The 25,324-nt window shown below is 39.3% G+C and overlaps 1 protein-coding gene across 2 annotated transcripts in view; it reads right to left on the bottom strand.

The window, feature by feature from the left end:
* The window catches only part of VPS41 (VPS41 subunit of HOPS complex), a 200,167-nt gene that overhangs the window by 71,330 nt on the left and 103,513 nt on the right, over positions 1-25,324 (bottom strand). For both annotated transcript variants that reach the window (XM_055421159.2, XM_055421160.2), the window contains exons 7-9: positions 24,337-24,402; positions 3,308-3,427; positions 1,940-2,086 (exon numbers count right to left, since the gene is read on the bottom strand). In XM_055421159.2, coding sequence (XP_055277134.1) covers positions 1,940-2,086; positions 3,308-3,427; positions 24,337-24,402 — 333 coding nt within the window. The remainder of the gene's footprint in view (positions 1-1,939; positions 2,087-3,307; positions 3,428-24,336; positions 24,403-25,324) is intronic.

Below are 25,324 nucleotides of genomic sequence, written 5' to 3'. Positions count from 1 at the left end.
AAATCTTTCATGCTGGGAAAGACTGAAGGTAAAGGAGAAGGGAGTGACATAGGATGAGATGGTTGGATGGCATCACTGACTCGATGGACATGATTTCAGCAAACTCCAGGGGAGAGTGAAGGACAGAGGAGCTTAGGGTGCTGCTGTTCATGGGGATGAAGAAAGTCAGACACAACTTGGTCACTGAATAACACCACCAGATAATGCAGGATAAGCTCCCCATCTATGGAGGCTCGGTTAGTCATATCTTTTTGCTCGGCTCTTTACCGCATAAAGAAACATTTATAGGTGGTAGGAATCAGGATTGCTATCTTGGGGATCATAATTCAGCCTAATGGAGGAAGCATTTCCAGTAGCAATCATCAAACTTCTTTCATGTCCCAATAGGCTAGTTTCCCTTTTCTTTCACCAAAAAAGAAAAGAAAATCCCAACTTTAAAACAAGGGAAAAAGCCACTTGGTCTATTTAAGATACTTAAAAACTATCAAGAACATCAGTTTGCTGGATCAGTACTGGGATAGGGAGACGGAGAATCCCTCTCTTGTCCTTGACTTTGAGGTACAACCTCCTTCCTATTATCTTAAATGTAACTGTTGTGTTCATTTAACACAAGGAAACAATTACGACGTGTTCTACTAAGAAAGAGAACCTGAATCATAACTAAATCTACCTCAAACTAATAATGCTTATTTTGATGATAACAATCGCCACATTAATAACTTTTATGCTTTCTTTTCCACAGAGGAATTTTCAATAGCCATGTCTCTTTCATGGCCTTTCTGGAATTTTCTGACATAACTATGACAGTTTACATTTCCTACGCACGGTATGCCAGATCCTATACTAAGTTCTTCATTAAACTGCCCCAAAATGTGTGATGTGAGAACTATCAGCGCTCCCATTTTGCAGATGAGGAGAGTGAGGATGAGAGAGGGTCACACAGGAAGTTCGGTGGGAAAACTGGAATGGATTCCAGGTCCGTGTGACTCTACAGCCTGAGCCCTTCCATTAGACTACTGCTGGGATATCTTCTTACAACACCTTTATCTCAGCTAAGTTTTTTATTTAGATGAAGGTATATACTTTTAAAGGGAAACAAAAAATTTTTGCTCTGAAATACCTAATACGAGACAAGCGCTGCTAGGTACGAAATAAAGGTGAATGGACTTTGGGCCTTGTTTTGCAGAACAGCTTTATTTACCCAGGCATATAAAAGGCAGGCGATATATGTGACAAAACAGTCCCAAGTCGTGTCATCCATAATAAGCCTGGGCCTTTACTCCACCAAACTACTAGCAAGCAAGCAGGATGATTTCATTTCAACCTTATTTTCCCACCATAAGTTCTACTGAAGAAGCTCAGAATCAAAGCTAAGGGAAATGGAAGGAAACAATGAAGGAAGGGACCCAGGTGAACCAGCAACACAACGCATATTCCATAAATAGCGAAGGCCGACTGGGTTACAGGAAATTTAAAAAAGATCAGAAAGGCTACACCATTCTGAACATGGATAAGGTCACGAGAAAAGACAGACACGCTTATCCCATGACCATAAGATGCAGGTGAAAATATTTTGGCTCTGAGAAGCCATTCAAGAACTCATATTCTTGGACTTCCCTGGAGGTCCAGTGGTTGGGACTTGGCCTTCCAATGCAAGGGGTGTGGGTCTGATCCCTGGTCAGGGAACTAAGATCCCACATGCCTCGGGGTCAAGGGACCAGAACACAAAACATAGGCAATACCATAGCAGATTTAACAAGGACTTCAGAAACAGTACACACACACACACACACACACACACACACACAGCACACACACACACACAGCACACACACACACACACAGCACACACACACACACACACAGGAACACATTCCTTTGGACCATCATCAGTAGCTCTATAACAATATGGACTCATGAGAAAGACAAGTAAACCCACCTTGACAGACGTCCCCCAGCCAATGATCAGCGTCACATCGTCCTTCCAGCAGAGGCTACAGGGATACATATCTGGGCGAAGACTTATATCATCCCGGGGCACGTTCGTAATTCTCTGCTTTGAGGTGATGTCAAAAATCTTCACGCCCTGGAAAATAAAGGAGCATTAAGCATCCTTGACTCGAGAGAAGGAAAGTGAAAGGAAATTTAATAACGGCCACTGCTGTACACCAGTGATAACAAGCACTGCAAAGTATTGACAGTGTTTATTGGGTGCCACTGGGAACAACAGAAACGTTCCGACTTCACAGGAATCCGGTGAAAACCCAGAACAAAAGGAAACCTCCATCCTTCTTTTCAGGCAAAGGAGATTTTATGAGCAGATGGCACAGGCAACACAATGGGTAAATGTTTAGATATCAGCAACTACGTTTCCAAAATGACAGACAAGAAACACTTATACATGTATTGTTACACCTCAAGTATGGGAGTTGATTTTCAGAAAAGCTTTGAATCTGAAAACCCACTAGGTAAAGAAAACTACACCTGACGTTTTAAAGTACTCAAATCAAGAAACTTTGAGCAAGCAGCTAAGTGATTATAAACCAAGAGGCCATACATTCAGTGACCGTGACTGTGATCCAGTAAAGACGTAGGAAAAGTCCCATCTAGCACAGCAGCTATTCCATGCAAAATGGAATAGCTGGGGACTTCCGAATGCAAGGGGCTTGGGTTCGATATCAGGTCGGGGAACAGAGCTCACATGACATTGCAGCATGGCAATATAAAAAATGGAATAGCACTGATTTGCTAAATTGTATGTCAAAATTCCAAAAGCTATAGCTATGCCAGATGTCCTAAAGGTAATTTTTAAACTTTCTATTCGCCCTAACTCATATCGACTAAACTTGAGGTAAGTGAAGCATCAAAAATTAGGATCCACTTTTTCAAAGGCAGGCCTATTTTGTGTCTGTGATTATTCTGGGAGTAAAAGAAATCAGCAATATCCTGCCCTTGTTTCATATCGACTGGCACTTGCCCTTGGCTAATAGGCAAATGGTATTTTCAAAACCATGTTCCCATTGCAGCCCTTCCATTATTAAGATGCCTTTTCATTTTCTTGGCTATTCTCCATGCCTCGGGTTTCTTCCTCTAAAATAGAGCCCAGAATATGTTGGAAATTACTCTCTGATGAAAGCCAAAAGCAATCTAATTTCTTTACCCTTCCGGGTATGAGATAAATCGCCATGTGCACCTTTCAGAAACGGCGGTGGGAGGAGTGGCATCCCCACCCTTTGTCACAGCCCTCTGGGTTTGGCCGTCCTTCTGGCTCTGAACAAGCCTGAGAGAGATGGGGGTGCACTGTTACCATATTATTGGCCCAGGCAATCAGATGGCCCCTCCACTTCACACTCCTTATGTTCCCTTCCCCTTCATGCAGAACTGAAGACTTCCATCTGCTCATCCAAGATCGTTCAAATAGCAGCAACTAGGGACAAATATCATAAAAACAGAATTGTAAAAACCAAAAGATATGTTAAATTCCTTATTATTTTTGCCTGGACATTCAACAAGTAACAAATTTAAAAAATAATTAATTGAAGGATAATTGCTTTAGGATGCTGTGCTATTTCCTGCTGTACAAATCATGAATCAGCCATATGTATATATATATTCCCTCTCTCTTGAATGCCCCTCCCATCTCCCACCCCTCTAGCTCATCACAGACCACCAGGCTGAGATTCCTGTGCTACACAGCAACTTCCCACTAGCTTCCCACTATTATACACATAATAATGCCTGTATGTCAATACTACTTTCCCAATCTGTCCCACCCTCTCCTCCCGCTGTGTCCACAAATCCAAGTAACAAAGAAATTACTCTCAATATTTTAAATACAGACTTATAGTGGCACATGATTCGCATTTTGGAAAGTATTCCCAGTCTATCTTATCCTGTCCAGGACACTGTTTAAAATGTTTCAGTACTGAAGTTATTACACAGTCTAGCCACAAGATGGCATCAAAACACCAAAAGTCAGAGAAAAAAGAGCGCATGTATGGTATTTAGCCAAAAGATTTTTACCACAGAAAGTTCTTCAAGTAATTAACCAGGATTAATTTATTTAGTAATTTGGGAAATCAAAACTTTAGAGCTTTTCTCTGAAAATAAGATTAGCCACAGATTCAGCTGCAATGATTAGAAAGGATCTTTCATTTAACTCAAGAAAAGTAACAATGACTTGAGCAGTAATTATTCTTGTCACAAGAGAAATCTGCTTTAGAATTTAACTTCTACAGAAATTTCAGAGTAGCTACCTATCAAAAAAATATGTTGAATAAATTTTATGACTAAAAATAACTGGTCAAACCCTCTACACAGAGATGTAATTCTAGAAATCACACATTATTAAGGAATCAAAAAAAGTTTTTCTTGCTATATCCAATTTAAATCCTGCAAGAAAAGACCTTTATACAATATATAACAATACATACAAAATAATTTATACAATGTAGAACTTAAAATATGTAAGTTAGACATAGAATTCTGAAACACAGTTATCTTTTAAAAGCATTCCTTAATGGAATTTAAAAAATTCCTATTATAAGTGTCAATTTCAATATACCTTAGTATAATGCCCAACCTCCAAAAAAGGAAGAAAAAAAGGTGACAGAAAGTAAATTCACATTATTAATATTTTTATATATCTTTCTCAGTAGCCAGAGGGGCACACACACAAAAAAAGGTGAGGGGGACTTATAATTAAATAAGTGGCCATCATCATAAATAAGCTCAGTTTAGTCTCATAAAAATGCTAGAAAAGTTTCAAGTTCTCTGTCATCCATGCAAGAGCAAGGCAGCCTTACAACATCCTTAGCGGAGACTGGAGTCAGAACTTTTACAAAAGACATGTGGTCCTGTGTTCCCATTGGACATACACAGGACAGAGCTCTTCTACATGCTCAGTGATCTTCTAAGCCATCTCCATTGGCCCAGGTTCTAAGAAATTCTCACCACCAAGGCTGCCTGCCTCCAGTTAGCGACCCTTAGGTACAGCCTCCAGCTGTGACTCAGCCTCTCCCTTGGGTCATGACGCAGAGAACAGAGCTAAGGTGGTCACTGTGTGCGTGTGGGGTTTTGTGATGGGACAGGTCTGAAACTGAGGATCAGAGGTGAAAGCTTGAGAGTATGGCTCCTACCACACATCAGGTCACACTTCACTAAAGACAGGTAGCTACTGACAACTGTATTCAACATGAGGAACCAAAAGGTCTGTCATCCCCACCTCGGTGGCCTTGGTCAGGTGACTGGGACTGTATAAAAGTGGGGAGGGCCAGGGAGAGCTCCAGCAGCACCTGTTGGAAGGGCGGCTCTGCTGGATGGCCAGGGGGAGAGGCATGGAGATGCAGGGTGAGGCATCTCCCTCACCAATTCCCACCAAGAAATGGCCAATGGAGTATTAAAAGGGGAACAGTCTGAACCTGGGTCAGAAAAATTAAATACGCCCTCAATTTCAAATTAAAGTTCTATAAAATATTACAGAAGGAGGAGCCCGGTGAAGGCTGTGAGCTGACTCATTACAAGAAAGAGCCCGCCTCGGTCAAGTATACAGCAGGATACCACAGTGCATTGGGGGCTGGGGCTGAGGGGCGCTCTGGGGAAATCTCAGGCAGGGACACAGGGCCCTTGACCAGCACTGGCAACAGCACACCTGAACTGCCACGCTGGCCGTTGCTCGGAGAAACAGCTGGGAAGGAAAAAGCAAGCAGGCTGGTACTGGAGGGGACCTCCTGAGGGCAACCATGCCCGTTACTGAGGTGGGCAGTACCTGCCCTTCATAAGTACAGAGAACAAGTTTTGTTTTTGTTTTCTTATTTTTTAAAATACAGCACTTCCCTGCTGTGCCAATAATTACTATGTTGGCCAAAAAAGTTCGTGTGGATTTTTCTGTGACATCATACCGGAAACCCAAATGAACTTTTTGGCCAATCCAATGCATTCTTTTGTATCCATTTTCCCAACAGACAATTATGTTCCAATTCAGCAAAATGGAAAACATAAAAGCTCTCCCACCACTGTCCAGAGTAAAAGATTTAGACAAGTTCTCACAAAATCTCTGGACAACTTCACAGCCACGTCTCGTAAATATGAGCTCACAAGAAGAAAACACTGGCAATATGGAAAAATTCAGGATTTGAAAACAATAAAACTTATCTAGGGAATAAGAAAAAAAATCTCCCACTCCTACCACCACATGAATGAGACATAACGTAAAGCAGAAAAGAACTTCAGGAATAATTCTCTTTATTCTCAGGTGACAAGAAAATAAAACAAGAAATTGATAACAAAAGACAAGAAGAGCAAAACAAGAAGAAAAAAAACGGAAATAAAAAAATAAATACTCTCTATCCTTGGGTAAAAGAGGAAATCAAACTGCAGCCAGAGCACTTGGAAAATGAAAATACAAACAGTACAAACCTAAACTTTAGGGGATGCAATCAAAGTTGTAAACAACGGCAAGTCCATAGCTCTCAAAGTTAATAATGGACAGAAACAGATGTGTGTGTACTAGCTACACGGAGAACAAAAACACTTTATTGAGGGACAGAGGAGGAGAGCAAAATAAATGGAAAGATACAGCGTGTATCTGGATGACAAGACTCAGAATTCTCACTGAAGAGCTTAAGTCTTACGAAGTTAACCTACAGTTTTCATGCAAACCCCAAGAAAATCCCAAAGGAATTACTTCTAGAGCTTCTAAAATGCAGTGAACTCATTTGAAAATGCGTGACAATAACCAAAAAAAATTTTTTTTTAATTAAGCAATTTGGGGGTGGGGGGGTGATCTGACCTGCTAGATACTAAAACATTTTTTCTTTTTTAATTAATACCCCCAACAGTAGAGCAGTGGTCTCAGAACTGACAGGTGAAGGAAAAAGGAAAGAAAAATTGACAAAGATGAACCAAAATGATAAGGTCAGACACTGGGGGGAGGGACATGTCTGTGTATATATGGTGTGTGGGTGTGTGTGTTTTAACTATGGACACTTATTTATAGGAAAAGATGTTCTGGGCATATTAAGCAGATTGCAAAATAGATTAAATACAATGACTTTGAAATAAAATATGAATGTGTATCCATATATAAAACCTGAGAGACAAAGCGATCATCACTCCAGAAAGAGAGGACAAGTGATTTTGTATTATTCCTCCTTTTATAATTATTCTACATAGCACACATGAATTATTCTTTATAATGTTAATAGATATGGGGATGAAAGTCAATCCTCTAATTTTAACAGGATAATTTAGGGGAAAATTTGAAATAAAACAAAATAAAAAATTCACTGGAGCTAAGTGAAAAGATCATTTATGGTCTCCTGTCTATGGGTGAGAATTCACATAAACGGTATCTAATTTTTAAATAAAACACTAACTTCTTTAGAAAATTCTTAATAAAATATTGTTGCAATTCCCACCCAAGCCAAGGTCACTCTACTTCATCATTTCTGCTGTGGTCAGTGTGATTTTTGCAATGGGAGGAAGCTGAGACTGCTGGGCCCCGGCCTCCCTTTGTCTCCTGCTCTGGCTCCAAGGAAAACTTCCAGCAGAGGGCAGGAAGGAAAGGAGAGAATGTTGAATTCTGCCTGAATTTCCAGAGTCCTATTACAATAAACCTTGTGTGCCCTGCCCTGACATGAATCAAAGGAGCAAAGAGCCTGGTCCCTTAATGTTATTTTTATAACACGGCATCAGTAGTACCTATCTGATATCACTGACTCACTGATGGGTGCTTGAAAACAACGGGGGAGGGGGGCGGGTGGGTAGCTAATGATCCTAGCTTCTGTAAACTAGTTAAGTTTTAACTCATTTCCATTACAGTTTTAGACACGTTTCATATTATTTTTCTCATGTCTTTCAAATAGTGGTAGTTTCATCACTTTACCTTTATATTTGAAAATTAAGAGATGATCTCTAAACAAATAGCCTTAAATATGTTAGAGAAGATCATTATTTTGGAGAATTCTTTTGCTAAGTCAAATACTGGTTCTGAGTCATGGGATCATGGGTGCCACATCATATCTAGTTCACTGAGAACAATGTATTTACTTCTCATCTCCCCAAATGTATCGGGGAAAGAAACCCAAATCTTATAGATGCTTTGCTAGACACACAAGGAATAACAAATATTAGATACTGAGTAGGTTTTCCTGGGTCTAAAAGTCATTCCTTCTTTCCTTGTCCAAAAATACAATGTATTTGCTAAGGAAGGAGCTGTGTAATTCCCAAATCCTCTAGTCATTTGGCCAGCCTTTAGTTGGCAACGTCTGTACCCTATTTCAGACACAGAAGCATCTGCCCTCACTCACGCATCTAAAGGAAAGGGCCCTACGACTGATTCATCCAAGGAATACATCCGCACACTCTGAGAAAGGGCTCATGTACACTGACACCATGTCCTACTCCTAAAATGCTGGTCTCTCTCCTTTAGCTCAATGTCAGAGGATATAACTTGTGCACAACTTGTCATAAATTTGAAAAGTCCTTTGAAGGTGCTGTGCCGTGCTCAGTTGCTTCAGTCACGTCTGACTCTTTGAGACACTATGGACTGTAAGGCGAGACCTTCTCTATTTGGCTTAGGTTACTGCGGCTCCTTGGCTTCAGGGATGTCCACTGGTCTCCCCTTTGGTCTGAGCAATGATGTCCTGGAATGGGTTTGTCCGCTTGCACAAAGCTTTCTGGAACGTCACAGTACCCACTTCTCCTGTCCTCCCCCCACCCAGCCTGCCCTTCTCCTCTATGTTACTGGCTTGATCCCATGAAGTATTTCTTTCTGTCTTCCCTCTGCACTCCATTCAATTCTTTTAAAAATGCTTTTATTTTATATTAAAGCACAGTTGATTAACAATGCTGCGTTAGTTTCAGCAAAGTCATTCAACTATACATATGCATCTATCTGTTATTCTTTTTCAGATTCTTTTCCCATTTAGGTTATTACAGAATACGGAGCAGCATTCCCTGTGCTATACAGTAGGTCCTGCTTGGTTATCTGTTTTATTGGTTATATATTTATCTATCAACAGAGCAGTGTGTGGATGTCAATCCCAAATTCCCAATTCACTCAACCCTTTACTCATGAGTCCTATCTCCTAGTCCATACATAGCGTAAACTCTTAAATGTCAGCTAGAAATTACAAAATTATTGCCATTATTGTCCTTTGAAACTCTCCAAATAAAATGATGCTGTACATGCAGCATTTGATGGATAACATTTTCCAGTTTCAGATAGGAGGGGTTAGGATTTTTCCATCCTAATCTATGGGAATTTTGGGCAGAAACACATCATCTGGCAGGAAGACCAAGGAAAGTTCTGTTTTGGCGATTTAAGGCATGATAAGTTGCTTTTCTTACACACACTCTATGCTAATTTAACTACCACAAAACTACCTGCTTGTATTTCACTGACATTTAATAAAATCCATCTCTTTCTTCCAGCCATAAAACTGCCTAGAGACCTACTGAGCACGAATCTTCTACAAAGCATTTTGGAGGGGAAGCCATTGAGGGAACTACCCTTAAAAGCAGCTGGTTAATTTATTTGGTTCATCTTCCACATCCTGTAATATTGAATTGTCATTATCACAATACTGAGAGCAATTTAAGCTCAATGGGAGCTAAGTACAGAGATGGGAAAAACTGTTTCCAAGAGGCCTATTTTTTTGTTGGAGAAAGTATTTTAGGGCTTTATTTCCCATAAATCCACATTCTGGCAGTCAGCACTCTTGGTACTTATATTTCAATAGGAGCCCTCACATCCTCAGCAATATACTTTATTCTCCTATGTTTTGTGCTGATAAATCTATCTAGTACTTTCTTATACCACATCCCAGAATCTCCCACACACAGGCTGGGACTCCTATGGGGCTGTAATAAAGCTGCGATTCTGGTAGCCTAACACCCATCATTACCCATCACCCATTCTTCCCTGGTGGAGGAAAAGGAGTATGATTGGACCTTTTTTAATCATCTTGCACTCTTCCAAGTATATAAATCATTTGAGTCATTTGGGCTCCCTAATACCAGCAACACTGCTTGCTGAGGCTGGGGTCTGAGCCCATGGGTGAAGGTGTTTCCTCCAGAAAGGACAGAGAGGCTTGGAGAAAACAGACTCCACAAGAGATAAATGCTTAATCAGAGAAGATACTGGAGCTCAAGATGACAGAGGAATAAAGACAGCAAAATGAAATCCAGCAAATTAGAATACGCTGAATATTTTACTGTCCCAGTAAAAACAAAGGGTATAATGATGAGGAAGGCTTGCCACAGAAGGATTTTTAAATCCAAGATCGGAAGAGATTAGGGATAAAACTGAAGGCAAGTGAGAAAAAAATTGGTGAGCATGGTGAAGACTTGGGGTGGTGGCTGGCAGCAGACAGGAGTCTTGAATCTTGATGGAGACAGAAATGACCAAGAAAAAGCAGCCTGCAGAGCAGGGGAACACCTTTGTACTGCTTCCTGCTTTGGCTCAGTACCGAAGTTTAAAACACACAGCCTTCCTGACCATCACTGAGAAAAAACTCACATCATGTAAGAAGAAAATGGGGATTTCCTAAATATATGACTGCTTTAAACTCAGTGGTTACTTTCTGCACAAGTTCTAGTCCATCCATCTCCTTTCCTGAAAAGTGGGTTAACCTGATTAAAAGCAGTTCAACACAGGCCAGATGTTGCTACCAGAGAAAGTCTTTGTACACAGGTGGATTTCCAGAGCCCATGTGACAGGCCATTTGCTTCCAGGCAATATCTGAACAAACACAACTGAAAAGCAACACAGGTTTTTGATAAATTCTTAAAGTTAATTAATCCTGTGTAAATTATGTACCAGAAATATGCTTTGGAATTAAAAAAAACATCATATCAACCTAAAGTAGCAGTCAATTTAGTAGTCAAGAAATCCAAGCTATGAATTCAGTGTGAACCAAAGAAGTTAAACACAAGAGGTGCCACTTAGGAGCATTTCCTTTATATTAAAAACAAAACAAAAACCTAGCAATGACAGAAATATAGATCTATGTCTACACGCCCACCTATATGGGTTTAGCAATCAATTGTAGCCAGCATGTGGGGAAGATTCCTATTCAAACTAGCAACCTGCAATTTCTGCACATGCAACTCACAACTGCAAATGGGATTCCAGAAATGAATGAGGCATTTAAAAAGTAATTTTTCTACCAAAAAAAACCATACAGCCTTCCACGTGGATCCTGAAGACTTAACAGAGCTGGTTGTTCAAATCAAAAACCTTGAGTCTGTTTTTCAGTTTGCAGCTGTCTGAGGATCTATTTCCTGGGATTGGGTTCAAGGTTGGACACCTTCCCCAGTAGAATAAACACCCACTGGGTGATGCAACTTAAATGAACGTTCTGTGTGATGAACAAATATCTCTAATTTTAACTACACATAATCTCAATCACAGATGACTCAGGAGATTTTTGCACAGTGAGGTTATGAAAAAGAAATACAAAACTGCTAAGTCTTGAATAACAGGAAGAGTCACCAGAATACACAGGTTTATGGATGTGAATAAGCGCTTCACTCAATTCAAATTAAAGCAAAAAGGAACCAACAAGGACCTACCATATAGCACAGCATACTCAATATTTTGTAATACTCTATAATGGAAAAGAATTTGAAATGGAATATATATATATATATATATATACACACAAACACACATATATATATACACATAGATATTTAATGGAATCACTGTGCTGCACATCTAAAACTAACATGATACTTTAAATCAACTATGCAAGCTATGTGTGTTCAGCTGCTCAGTCATATATGACTTTCTGTGACCCCACGGACTGTAGCCTCTCAGGCTCCTCTGTCCATGAGATTCTCCAGGCAAGAATACTGGAGTGGGTTGCCATGCCCTCCTCCAGGGGATCTTCCTGACCCAGCGATCAAACCCGAGCTCCTGTGGCTCCTCCTGGGAAGATCCCCTGGAGAAGGAAATGACAACCCACTCAGTATTCTTGCCTGGAAATCCCATGCTCAGAAGTGCCTGGTGGGCTATAGTCCATGGGGTGGCAAAAAAGTTGACACAACTTATCAACTAAACAACAACAACAACAAATCAACTATATACTTCGATGGAAAAAAAAAATGAATCAAAAGGGGAAAAAGTAAAGATCAGGACACTGCTACAGAAGAAACCAAATCAAATGAACCTGCCTTTAACTGGGCATGGTGGCTTGTTTTTAAGAGCCTTCAAGGAAGCAGCAGGACAGACGGTCTAAGAGCAGACACATCTGTGGAGTAAAATATACTCATCTTTGTACACAGTTCAGCATCTACTCAAAAGTCTCATTATGACTCCTATATAATGCCTCCCTAGAACAAGAATAATTATTCCAGGTTTAGCTAAAATTGGACAAAAGGCTGCAGGCTATTCAGTAAGCAGCAATAATTTGCGCTCAAACTGACAATAAATATCAAATGGACAGTTGTCATTGTTCTGGCTTCTATGGTAATATTAAAAGCTGCCCCGAGCAAAGAATACAACCAGAGAAATCACAAAAGAAGGAACATAAGTGACTAGTAAATAAAAATGCTCAAAATCACTAATAATTCAAGGAAGTTACAAAATAGAACAATGGAGTCTCTTTCTATGTGTATCAAATTGGCAAGTTGATATGGTAAAACAGCTCCTCTAAAACACACAGCTGGTATAAATCAGTATGTTTTCTAGAATGTACCTTTACTTGGCAATATGTATCAAGAGCCTAAAAGATACTTGGAATCTTTGACCCAGTAATTCTAATCCTAAGAATCAGAGCTAGGAAAACATTCAGAAGCACAAACAAAAGTTCATGCCCAAAGATTTCTAACTTCAATACAGCATGATTTATGATAACCCCAAACTGGATACAACCTAACAGTCCAATAATATGAGACCGATTAAGAAAATTAAATTGACCTGCAGGATGGAAAATTACATAATCATTAAAGAACGTCTGAGCTAAGATTAGACTTCAATAATGTAGGGAATTTCATATGATTTAGAATGCTAAGTTGAAAAGAGAGCCAAAATAGTTGAGATTACTTTATACATTCTTTTATTATTGCTTTTTATTATTATAAAAGGCATGTTTTCTACAAAAAAGCAGAAAACAAATGCTAATGAAGGCCAGAAAAAAAAACTAATAATCTTGCTAAGATATTGTTAATAACATGTTAATATTAATATTGTTAATAATCAGTATACAGCTTTCCATGAAATTGCTACACCATACATTTATATTTCTACCAGAAAGGGGAATCAAATAGTATGTATTATTTTCATAAAGTACCTCAATAAGCCATTTAACAAATGTTGGGCATTTTATTTGTCACAATGAAGAAAGAGGAAAAAAGGTGGCATGCAGGAGCTGGTCTGCCATTCAGAGCAGGGCCCTGGTGTTCTCTGGATAAATATAAACAATTTCACACAACACCGACATAAGACAAGGCCCTGTGACCATAAGATGAGGAGAAAAACAGGACCACTCCATAATCACATCTGAACATGGACAAAATATCAACATTTTCCAAGCCACATGAATGATCAAACACCTCCCTATCCTGGCTAAAAGGAAAGACTGCTTCTTTACCAATGTCTTTAGCCTTGATTTTATCTTTCCTCCTTCTGGATATGATGTATTAAGATACCCAGTGGTGGAAAATCTCTTGCTTCCAGACAGCACCTGACCCAGCGCAAAGTCCTACTTCTTGAAAGCCTCCCCACACCACCTCTTATCAACAGCCCAAATCCTGTAACACCCTCCTTCTAACACACCCTCTTCCTCACACCCTACAAGTGTGTTCCTGGAGATCTAGGGTTGCACAGCACTGACACGGCTATTCACTACCACATACACTGCCATTAGAGTGGGTTCAAATCTGCATTGTTACAAACATCAAAGAGGAATATTGGCTGAAAATGAATTAGAAAATTAAAAGGCAACAAACTAACTTATAATGGGGGCGGGGGATCCCCAAATGCTTAATGACAAAGGCCTGAAAAATTACTCCAACAGTAATTTTGCACAGGCAATAACTACTCCAAATACTAAAGAACAACCACAGCATTCTCAATACGCAAAGGAAGATATTTTCAGCAAGGAGCAAAGGATGGTTTGATTACTCTAGGAAGACAGATGGTAAGCTTAACATCAGAATCCAGGAAAGGGCTGCAAACAATACAGAAATATTACACACGGAAAAGTTAGCTGAACTCATTAAAGAAAAAAAGGCTTCTGTTCTCACCAGGTTTTTGATGGCTATGAAACAAGGAGGACGACTAAAGAAAATGTGGTTGCCATGGATCCATCTCCAGGATGTTGGGAGCTCTACATACTGACATCAAAAAAGCAACTAATGTTTGAGATGGATGAACTTAATTTTGAAAGCAAGGAAAAACATCTGTCACTGATATTGAAAATGATTTCTATTTTTAAGCCCTGGATTCAAAATTTTAGCTTCAACCAGTTCAGTACATAGAGAAAAACCCACCAAAATATACTTTTACAATATAGCTATTTACAACTTGGGTTTTACATATCTAAGAACTATTTGTAAAGGTTACATTATGTTTTACTTCCTATTAGGTGGTAGCTTTTAATCAATTTTGGTATGCTTACAGCATAAGATGAATTTCTAAGAATGGAACCACAATTTATAACACCATGCCTAGAAGAGATGAAGGTGTTTATTTACAATGGTTCTATGTGCAACCACTTGGACATAAATTTGGTGGTTGCCTGAAAAGTGATGTGTGAGAAAAGTCTGCATGTAGAAAACTGCCTAAGATCAAGCTTCTAAATGCCTGCAGAAGTATCATTCTCTAGATCCACTGGTCAGCAGACTGGGTGGTATAACTGACGTCAAAGACTTTTTCAGGATAAACAAGGTCTTACTGTACAGTACAGGAAACTATACTCAATATCCTGTTGATAAACCATAATGAAAAAGAATACATATAACAGAATCACTTTGTTGTAGAGCAGAAATTAACACTACATTGCAAATCAACTTCAACACTTCAATAAACTTTTAAAAAATTAAAAAAGATCTTTTATGACCCCAAGAACCCCAGCTTCCACTGACCAGGAGACAAGCAAATATATAAGGAAGCACTCTTCCCTTGTGGCTCAGATGGTAAACAATCTGCCTGCAAGGTGGGAGACCTGGGTTCAGTCCCTGGGTCAGGAGGATCCCCTGGAGAAGGGATAGATTACCCACTTCAGTGTTCTTGGGCTTAAGACTGTGGCTCAGCTGGTAAAGAATCCATCTGCAATGCAGGAGACCTGGGCTCAATCCCTGGGTCAGGAAGATCCCCTGGAGAAGGGAATGGCAACCCACTTCAGTATTCTTGCCTGGAGAATTCCATGGACAGAGGAGCCTGGTGGGCTACAGTCCAACGGGTTGTGAAGAGTCAGACATGACTGAGCGACCAACACCTAACTCTACATTTCACATTTAATGGTCAGAGGAGTTTACTGGGCTATGGGAATTTTTAAAAGATTTGCATTACTACAAAAAACTGCTCCATTGTATCTTCTTCCAAAAAGAATCCAACATGCAATTTGTTGTTTGCTGATCATTTTGGACCCTGAGAAGCTAGCTGATGCTTCTACCTCTGTCCTTCAGGTAAAATCTGCCAGGAGCCTACAACCCTGAATAGTGAAGCACTTTTTCTCATTTCATGCATGCAGGTCCTTGCCTTGTTTGCTGACTGACACTTTCCAGCTTACAAAGCAACCTGTCCCTGCGGCCAGGTCCCCTCATTCTAGTTCACTTCAATGCCAAACAGCTGACTACTTCGTTTCTAAAAATGAACTCCGCTGCAAACAGCAGTGCGACAATTTAATAATTTGTCAAAGGAGGAGAATCAGTTATTATGAAGTATATTTCAGAGTTCAAAGGTAAAGGTCATAGGGAGCTCAAGTTTATCTGCTGACAGAGAAAGCTGAGCAATTAAAAAAACAACAAACAAACCAGACAAGATCTGCCTGGCAGACTTATTTCTAGAAGACATACCTCATTTCTATGCTCATGCATTAGAATTCTTGCTACACAAGAAGGTTTACACTTTAAAAAAATCCATCGATTCACATGTTTGAAAGTTCTCTCCAATGGCACTCTTACGAGATGCGCTTTTTCTTTTCTTTTTTCAACATGGAAACAAAACAGAATTTAGAATAAGCTTTTTATGCTCATGTGTCAAGCACTGGAGTCCATAAATCCAGCTATGCCATTCAACTACTAAAAAGTTACCTTGAAAATCTAAAATAAAAGTTTATGCCAGACAGAAATACTGCCTTCTCTTTCCAGTCCCAGGTGGATAAGGAGCTATCTCCAAAGACCTAAGAAGCTAGAACCTTAAAAAGGAAATATAAACAACTGTGTCAAACTGCAGTTTCAGGTTTTTTGGTTTTTTTCCCTTCATGACTAGTTTGTGGAACTATTCTGAAATGCATGTTCTGATTACTTTTTAAAAAATGTTTACCCCTTGCCCAGTAACTAAGTTTTCCCATCAAATCAACTAAATCTTAAATTAAAAATCTCATTCAAATTTTCTTATGAAATGACATCAAGATTCTCCCTCTGTAGGACATCCATCTTTCCTATTTTGCTTCTGTAGTCGTTGTGTACCTTTCATCATTGTTTACAGAAGTTGACATATAATTCCTAGATGCATTTAGCTGTCAGTCTAGAGAAGATCAGTATTCTTAAGGGTTAAGAATGCCTTTATTCCACATTACACCTTCATTTGGCTAGTCACTGTTTCACTTTTTTTTTAAAGATCAAATTAACCTCTTAGTTATATGATACTTGTCTTGGCTCTTTTTCCGTCATATGATCTGCCATCTACCCTAAACAGGGAGGTCTAGTGCAAGGTTATCACCATTTGCTAAATGCTGGACTCTTCAAACTTGTTCTGCTTAGTTTATGGCACTGGTTGTAAACTGCGGTTGGAATGATCAGAGTTGTGATTGGGCCAATGAAGATTTTTATTGTTTTCTCATTTACAAAGGTATAAAATGCCATAACTCGATTATAAGAAAAAAATCGACTCCCCCTAAAAATTTGCTAACACCTTAAAAAAATTTTTTTTCACAGTATTATCTTTTTCTTAATGTCACCTTCCAAAAGGCTTTCTCTTAGTTTTTAAAATCAAAGGTGCATTCCTTAATGAAATCAGAAATATTCCCTGAAATAACCTCAACTAAATAAATCTATTTTTAAAACAGACAAAACACATTAATTCCAAAACCATGTAGTGCAGGTGATCTTCGCAAGTGCACAACATACACATACAGAAGGAAGAAATCTTTCCAGAGATGACTGCAAAGCATACCAAGCTTCTGTATGTTTTGGCAATCTCTAGCTATTTAACTCTATACAAAGAAGTCACTGTAACTTACTAAATAAACACTAGTTTTTACTATTCACTAAATACATATTTACACAATAAACTTTAATGAATTCAGAGAAATCAGTCAACAGCTTGTATGTTACAAGTTCCTGAATAGAGGGCACGTGCGTGCTAAGTTCCTTCAGTCATGTCTGACTCTTTGGGACCCTATGAAATGTAGCCCTCCAGGCTCCTCTGTCCATGCGATTCTCCAGGCCAGAATACTAGAATGGGTTGCCATTCCCTTCTCCAGGAGATCTTCACAACCCAGGGATTGAACCTGGTTCTCTTACATCTCCTGCATTGGCAGGGAGGTTCTTTACCACTAGCACCACTTAGGAAGCTCGAATAGAGGGCATAGTCACATACTAATGTTTCTTAAACCTCTAACATAAATAGGAAAAAATGTAATGCCCTTTAATTCTATTTTCATTATTTTGTACTGAAGTAGATGCACAGCAAAGTGATTCAGTTACACATATATATTTATCTATTCTTTTTCATATTCTTTTCCCTTACAGGTTATTACAAAACGTTGGGTAGAATTCCCAGTGCTATATGGTAGGTCCTTGTTTATTTTATATATAGCAGTGTGTATCTGTTAATCTCAAACTCCTAATCAATCCCTCCTTTCCCCCTTTAGTAATCATAAGTTTGTTTTCTACGAATGTGGGTCTATTTATGTTTTGTAAATGAGTTCATTCATATTATATTCTTAGATTCCACATATAAGCACTATTATCTTTGTCTGGCTTACTTCACTTAGTATGATAATCTCTTCTCTATCCTTGCTGCTACAAATGCATTATTTCATTATTTTTATGGCTGAATAATATTCCATTGTGTGTTTGTGTGTGTACACCACATCTTCTTTATCCATTCACCTCCTGATGGACATTTAGATTGCTTCCATATCTTGGCTACTGTAGAATAAACAGTGCTGCAATAAACACTGGGGTACATGTATCTTTTCAAATTATAGTTCTCTCTGGATATATGCCCAGGAGTGGGATCCCTGGATCATATGGTAACTCTATTTTGTTTTTTAAGGAACAGACATGTTCTTCTCCATAGTGGCTGCACCAAGTTACATTGCCACCATTAGTGTAGGAGGGTTCAACTTTTCCCCACAGCCTCTCCAGCATTTGTTATCTGCAGAATTTTGAATGATGGTATAAAAATGGCTTTTTAAAGATAATGAACTCAAAATCAAAACGTTTTAAAAGGAGTTAATTTGTTTGTCATCCCGTAAGTAATCAGTGGTTCTAAAAACTAAAAAGGGTACTGGCACAAGGATAGATATACAAACCAATAGAATCGAAAGTCCACAAATAAACTCTAACATTTATGGCTAACTGATTTTTGAGAGGGCCCAAGACGATGGCAAAGGAACAGTCTTTGCAACAAAGAGGGCTGGGATAACTGGATATCCATATGCAAAAGAATGAATTCAGAACCCTACCTTACACCATACACAAAAATAACTCAAGGTAGATTCTAGAGCTGAATTTTAAAGTTAATACTATAAAACTCTTTGAAGAAAACACAAGCATAAATCTTAATGACCTCAGATTTGGCAATGATTTCATAGATACAATACCGAAAGCACAAGCATCAAACACACACACACACAAAACAAAAATTCCACACAAAAACAGATAAATGGCACTGCAGGAAGATTAAAAACTTTTGTACCTCAAATGACACCAGCAATAAAGTGAAAAGACAACTCAAAGACTAGGAGAAAATATTTGCAAATCACATACTGTCAAGAGACATGAATCCAGAATATATATAAAAAATTTTACAATTGTGTAAAAGAAAAAGAAGAAAGACAAATAGCCCAATGGAAAAATGGACAAAGAATCTGAATAGGCATTTCTCCAAAGAAGATAGACAAATGGCCAACCAGCACTCAAAGATGCTCAGCAACCTTAGTCATTCAGTTCAGTTCAGTTCAGTCGCTCAGTCGTGTCCGACTCTCCGCGACCCCATGAATCACAGCACGCCAGGCCTCCCTGTCCATCACCAACTCCCGGAGTTCACTCAAACTCATGTCCATCGAGTCGCTGATGCCATCCAGCCATCTCATTCTGTCGTCCCCGTCTCCTCCCACCCCCAATTCTTCCTTAATCAAAACAAGGAGATATCACCACTTTCCACACACCAGATGCCTACAATCAAAAAGACAGCTACAAATGAATGAGGATGAGAATGTGGAGAAAGTGAAACCCTTACATATTGCTAGTAAGAATGTAAATGGTGCAATCACTTTGGAAAATGACTGGACAGTTCTTCAAAGTGTTCTACACAGAGTTACTATATGATCCAAAAATTCTACACCCAAGAGGCATTAAAATATGTGGCCCCATAAAAAAGTTGTATGTGAATGTTCACAGTACCATTACTCATAACAGTCAAAACATAGAAACAATCCAAATCTCCATCAACTGACAAACAGCTAAAAAAAATGTGATATACCCATACAACGAAAGATAATTTGGCCATAAAAAGGAATGAAATACTGATACATGCTACCACATGGATGTACCTAGAAAACTAAGGAAAGAAATCAGTCACAAGGTCATGTACTCATGATTCCATCTCCATGAAATATCCAGAATTTACATGAAATATCCAGAATTTGTGACCCCCATGGACTATAGCCTGCCAGGATCTCTGTCCATGGAATTCTCCAGGCAAGAATCCTGGAGTGGGTTACCATTTCCTTCTCCAGGGGATCTTCCCAATCCGGGGATCAAACCCAGGTCTCCTGCATTGCAGGAGGACTCTTTACCACATAAGCCTCAAGGAAAACCATTCAGAATTTACATGAAATATCCAGAATAGGCAAATTTATAAAGAATTGAAATAGATTAGAGAGTCCTTGGGACTAGGAAGCAGGGAAAAGGGGTTAGGGAGTGACTGCTAATGGGGACAAGGTTTCATTACTGGGATGATGAAAATGCTCTAAAACTGTATTATGGTGGTGGTTGCACAATTCTGTATACATATTAAAACAAATGAATTGTACTTTTTTTTTTTGGCTGTGCCACATAGCATATAGGATCTTAGTTCCCCAACCAGGGATTGAACTTGCATCCCCTGCAGTGGAAGCGCAGAGTCTTATCCACTGGACTGCCAGGAAAGTCCTTGAACTGTACTCTTTAAACTGGTGAACTTTATGATATGCAAATTATATATCAATAAAGCTATTAAAATAAAAAGACATGACAATATCACTTCCATTGACATGTGAAATCCTATGATTCTTCACTTCAGAATATCACACATACACTTTCATCAAGCTCAATAACCTAAGTCCTTTATACAACATACTAACCCTTTGGTGTGTGTTTCTTTTAAACTATTTTAAAGTGAAGTAAGCCAGAAAGAAAAACATCAATACAGTACACTAATGCACATATATGGAATTTGGAAAGATGGTAATGATAACCCTGTATACGAGACAGCAAAAGAGACGCAGGTGTATAGAACAGTGTTTTGGACTCACTGGGAGAGGTGAGGGTGAGATGATTTGGGAGAATGGCATTGAAACATGTACATTACCATATGCGAAACGAATCGCCAGTCCAGGTTCAACGCAGGATACAGGACACTCGGGGCTGGTGCACGGGGATGACCCAGAGGGAGGATAAGCGGAGGAGGGAGGTGGGAGGGGGGCTCAAGAAGGGGAACAGAGGCACACCCAGGGCGGATTCATGTCAATGTATGGCAAAACCAACCAATATAATATTGTAAAGTAATTAGCCTCCAATAAAAAAATAATAATAAAAAAATTCAAAATAAAAAAAAATTTTAATAAACTATTTTAAGTCAGAAATTCTAACTCAACAGTATCAAGTTTTTCACCAGATAACTTGAACTGTTTTTATATGTACATAATTGAGCATCTTTTGTGCTTGGGAAGAAACGTCTACACATGCAATTTTGGAGACGTGAATAGGAAAATAGAAAAGAGAATGCTCCCTCTTAGAACACTGAACACAGAAAAACCTGTCAAGCAGAGAGTGAAAACCAAAGAGAGGAACCGAATCTTTGATGTTCTTGTCTGTTCAGCGTTCAGTGAATTCTACTTATTTTAGTACTTATCACAATGTAATCTTGGTATCAATTCCAACTTTTTCCCATGTGACCTTGCCTGCACTTGGATCCTGGACTACTTTGTTATCCATACAATTGCTCCACAAGTTTTGGCCCAAAGAGTTACATTCACTTGGTCCTTTCTACAGATGTCTGTAAGCTATGTCAAATGCTACGTAGAAGGATGAACACGTTATTGACACAGTTAACTTGGGCAGCGTGCAAGTTGACAAGACATTCATGTAGCAAAAACTACTCTGGCAAATCAGTTCAGATGATAGGTACCCTTCACAGTATAAAAGCAATTATTAAACCATACCAACAAGGTGACTATTAAGAACACAAATCTATACAGAAACTCCCACCATCAAAGTTTGAGTCCATGTGGACATCATTCATATTATCTCTAATATGTTCTTTCATATCAATACCTTGAAAAAATATGGGACAACTCTAAAGTCTCTAACTTCTGGAATTAGAAAGCTAGAACTCAAAACTGTATCCTCACTTGGAAAATACTTAAACTAAAATGATTTATCAATATTTTAAGTTATCAACATTTTATGAGGGATTGCTATTAAGAAAGCAGCAGACAGTTTAGAAGCAGAATCTACAACCCCAGTCAAGCCTTCAGATGAGTGCAACCCTGGCCAAAATCTGGACTGAAATCTCATGACAGGCCCTAAAACAGACCATACAGGAAAACAACTCTTATATTTCTGACCTGTGAGATAATGACAGTGTGTTGGTTTAGGCCACTTAAAAAACAAAAAACCTAGTGACTTGGCATTTTTCATCCCTAATGAGTTTTAAATAAAAATGAATGGGTTTAAATTATAGCTATGTGAATTCATGCTCTGTCTCACATAAAATTTTCTAACTAGAAATGTGTTTACTAAAGAAATATCAACACTTTATCAGGAAGAATTTTGAAGCTACTCTTTCCAGAGATCAACAAAGACAAGTAAGGTAGCTATTTTTTCCTAGCAGTAAGTCAGCTGCAGATCTAAAATAGAAAATGTTAGCTTCAATCTGTAATTCCTACTGATTAATTCCATACATGCTTCCCAGGTGGCACAGTGGTAAAGAATCTACTTGCCAATTCAGAAGACACAGGAGGCATGGAATGGATCCCTGGGTTGAGAAGATTCCCCAGAGCTGGAAATCACAACCTGCTCCAGTATTCTTGCCTGGAAAATTCCATGGACAGAGGAGCCTAGTGGACTACAGTGCAAGGGGTCACAAAGTGTCAGACATGACTGAGCAACTGAACACAATCCCAAAGACATTTCTGTGTGAGGTTAGTGCTGCTAGAGCCTAAGGATAACAGTAAGTCCTGGGGAGGGGATGAAAGGAGCTGGTTCTCAAACAGAAATCAGAGCTGGTGCAATCTTGGCTTTGTGCCTTGAGATGCAGTTGGAATCTAAAGGACCTGCTACTTAGCCATTACGTGGAGCTAAAACCACTGCTTGAAAAATGCCAACAACTAGTATGCAGTCCTATCATTCTATGAAGCAACAGTCAAAGTGAAAAGGACAGATAACTACCACAGAACATTCAAAACCATTTGGTAGCTAAGCCTCGAAGTATCTATTCCATAGCTATACCTTGCTATAGAAATAAACACATACTGCCTGCTCTCCACTAAGCCCTAAACTGGATAGGAAACAACATTCAGGGTTCTAAGACAGTGGGAACATTTTATTATTAAAAAAAATCACTGTTGAATAAAAACAGAAAAGACATTTAACTTATTCTACGGACAGGGAGGCCTGGCATGCTGTGATTCACGGGGTCGCAAAGAGTCGGACACAACTGAGCAACTGAACTGAACTGATAAGCAGAAAGATTCTTTTATTTTAAAATCTGCTATATCTACAAACATGTCAATGTATAAAACAATTCTTTTACTTTCTCATGTTTTAAATAGCACTAAGATAATAAAAATATGCTAGGAACATGTCACTAAAAAAGAGCCATGGCAAGCTCAGCTCAGTGCTCTGTGTTGGAGGGGTGGGATGGGGGTGGGGAGCGGGAGGCTTGAGAGGGAGGGGATATATGGAAACCCAAAGTCCAAGCAGTTACAAGAGTCGGACATGACTTAGCAACTAAACAACAACAAAACAGCTGATTCACTTCGTTGTACAGCAGAAGCTAACATAACATTATAAAGCAATTATATTCCAATAAAAATAAAATATAAAATTTAAAAAAGAGCCGTTTTTGTTCTAAAACTTTCTCAAGACTTGCAAGAGAGTATCAACAAGTGGAAAAAAATCACTAGTTTACTTGCTCTTACTTTTTAAATGCTACCTATTTTTTGTGTGTGGAGGAGGCTATATTTAATTTGAGTAACATCTGTTTTTGCCCACAACTATTCCAAAGGGATGTCACTGACAAGCACTGAGGCCACACCTCCCCCAAGAGGTAATGGTCTTGCTATTTCACTACACTGTGCTTTCTCAAATTTTCTCCGAATGAAGAGTCAGATGATTTGGGAGAATGGCATTGAAGCATGTCTATTATCATATGTGAAACGAATCACCAGTCCATTTTTGACACATGATACAGGATGCTTGGGGCTGGTGCATGGGGATGACCTGGAGGGAGGATATGGGGAGGAAGGAGGTGGGAGGGGGGTTCAAGAGGGGGAACACATGTACACCCGGGGCGGATTCGTGTCAATGTATGGCAAAACCAACCAATATATTATTGTAAAGTAATTAGCCTTCAATAAAAAAAGAAATAAAATAAAAATATTAAAGATAAATTAAAGAGCAAACAGAACCCCTCAAAGACTGCCTGTGATATCAACACGCAGCGTTTACCTTCTTCCCTCCCGTCACAAACTGCTTGCAGCTGGATCTCACGAAATGCGGGTGCACAGCAATGATCTGCAAGGAAGAGGGAGCCAACACGTCACTGGTTAGGAGTCACGGCTGCAGAGCAGAATGAAAGCCCCTTGTACATGACAGGCAACATGATCGAAAAATCAACCTGGTATCTAGGGAGGAAGTAATCTATTCAGGGAATATTTTGCACCCAGGGAGAGCAAGTTTCTCTCTGGTGTGAGAGGGTCTGTTCTACGAAGTCGGGTCAAAGCTAAAAGATGGGAGTGAACAGCTGTAGTTTCTGGCTGAGTGGGATCCTCTGAGTGGGCGCTCCTCTTTTGAGGCAGCCAAGGAAGGTAATCAAGGCAGCGAGATGTCACAAACGTTTGTAACTGAAGACATTTCATAGAAGAAGTCTAGATTATTTCCTTGTCAGGATGCCTCCCAAGTGGAACGAGGGCTGCAATGCAGCCTCACAGTCTGGAGTGGGCCTCCATCAGTGGGAAAGACAACGGCGCTGCAGAACTGAGCGGAGTTCCTGAGCTCAGAGTCCAGGTCCTTCCCTTTTACCTCCACCGTCAGTTCCTGGGCCCCTGGTTATCACCTGCTCTCCACAATCTCCTACAACCCCTCACAAAGGTTTCTCCCAAGGCTGCCCCATCCCTTATCATCATTTATTTCATTTGTCAGTGGCTTTCTGAGAGTCTGATAGCTCAGCATAAGTTCATCTTCGGGGCTCCCTTACATGGCTGCCAGCCTGCAAAGACCCTGCCTCCTCATTTTCTTATCCCCAAACCCACGTAATCACCAACTAACACAGTGTTGTTTTTCCAGCCCAACATACAGGATTATTTCTACACATTAGAAAAACTGACACAACTATACTTTCACAAACCTTCAACTAAAGACATCTTCTATTCTTATTAATGAATGAATACATCTCCATCTTCCAATGGGATAGATTCCATTTCCTACCCTGTCATTT

Source organism: Moschus berezovskii, chromosome 3, assembly GCF_049115385.1.
Source record: "Moschus berezovskii isolate FMDL1 chromosome 3, NW_MosBer_1.0, whole genome shotgun sequence".
In the NCBI taxonomy this organism is placed as follows: Eukaryota; Metazoa; Chordata; class Mammalia; order Artiodactyla; family Moschidae; genus Moschus; species Moschus berezovskii.
This window is presented reverse-complemented; position numbering and strand designations above follow the sequence as displayed.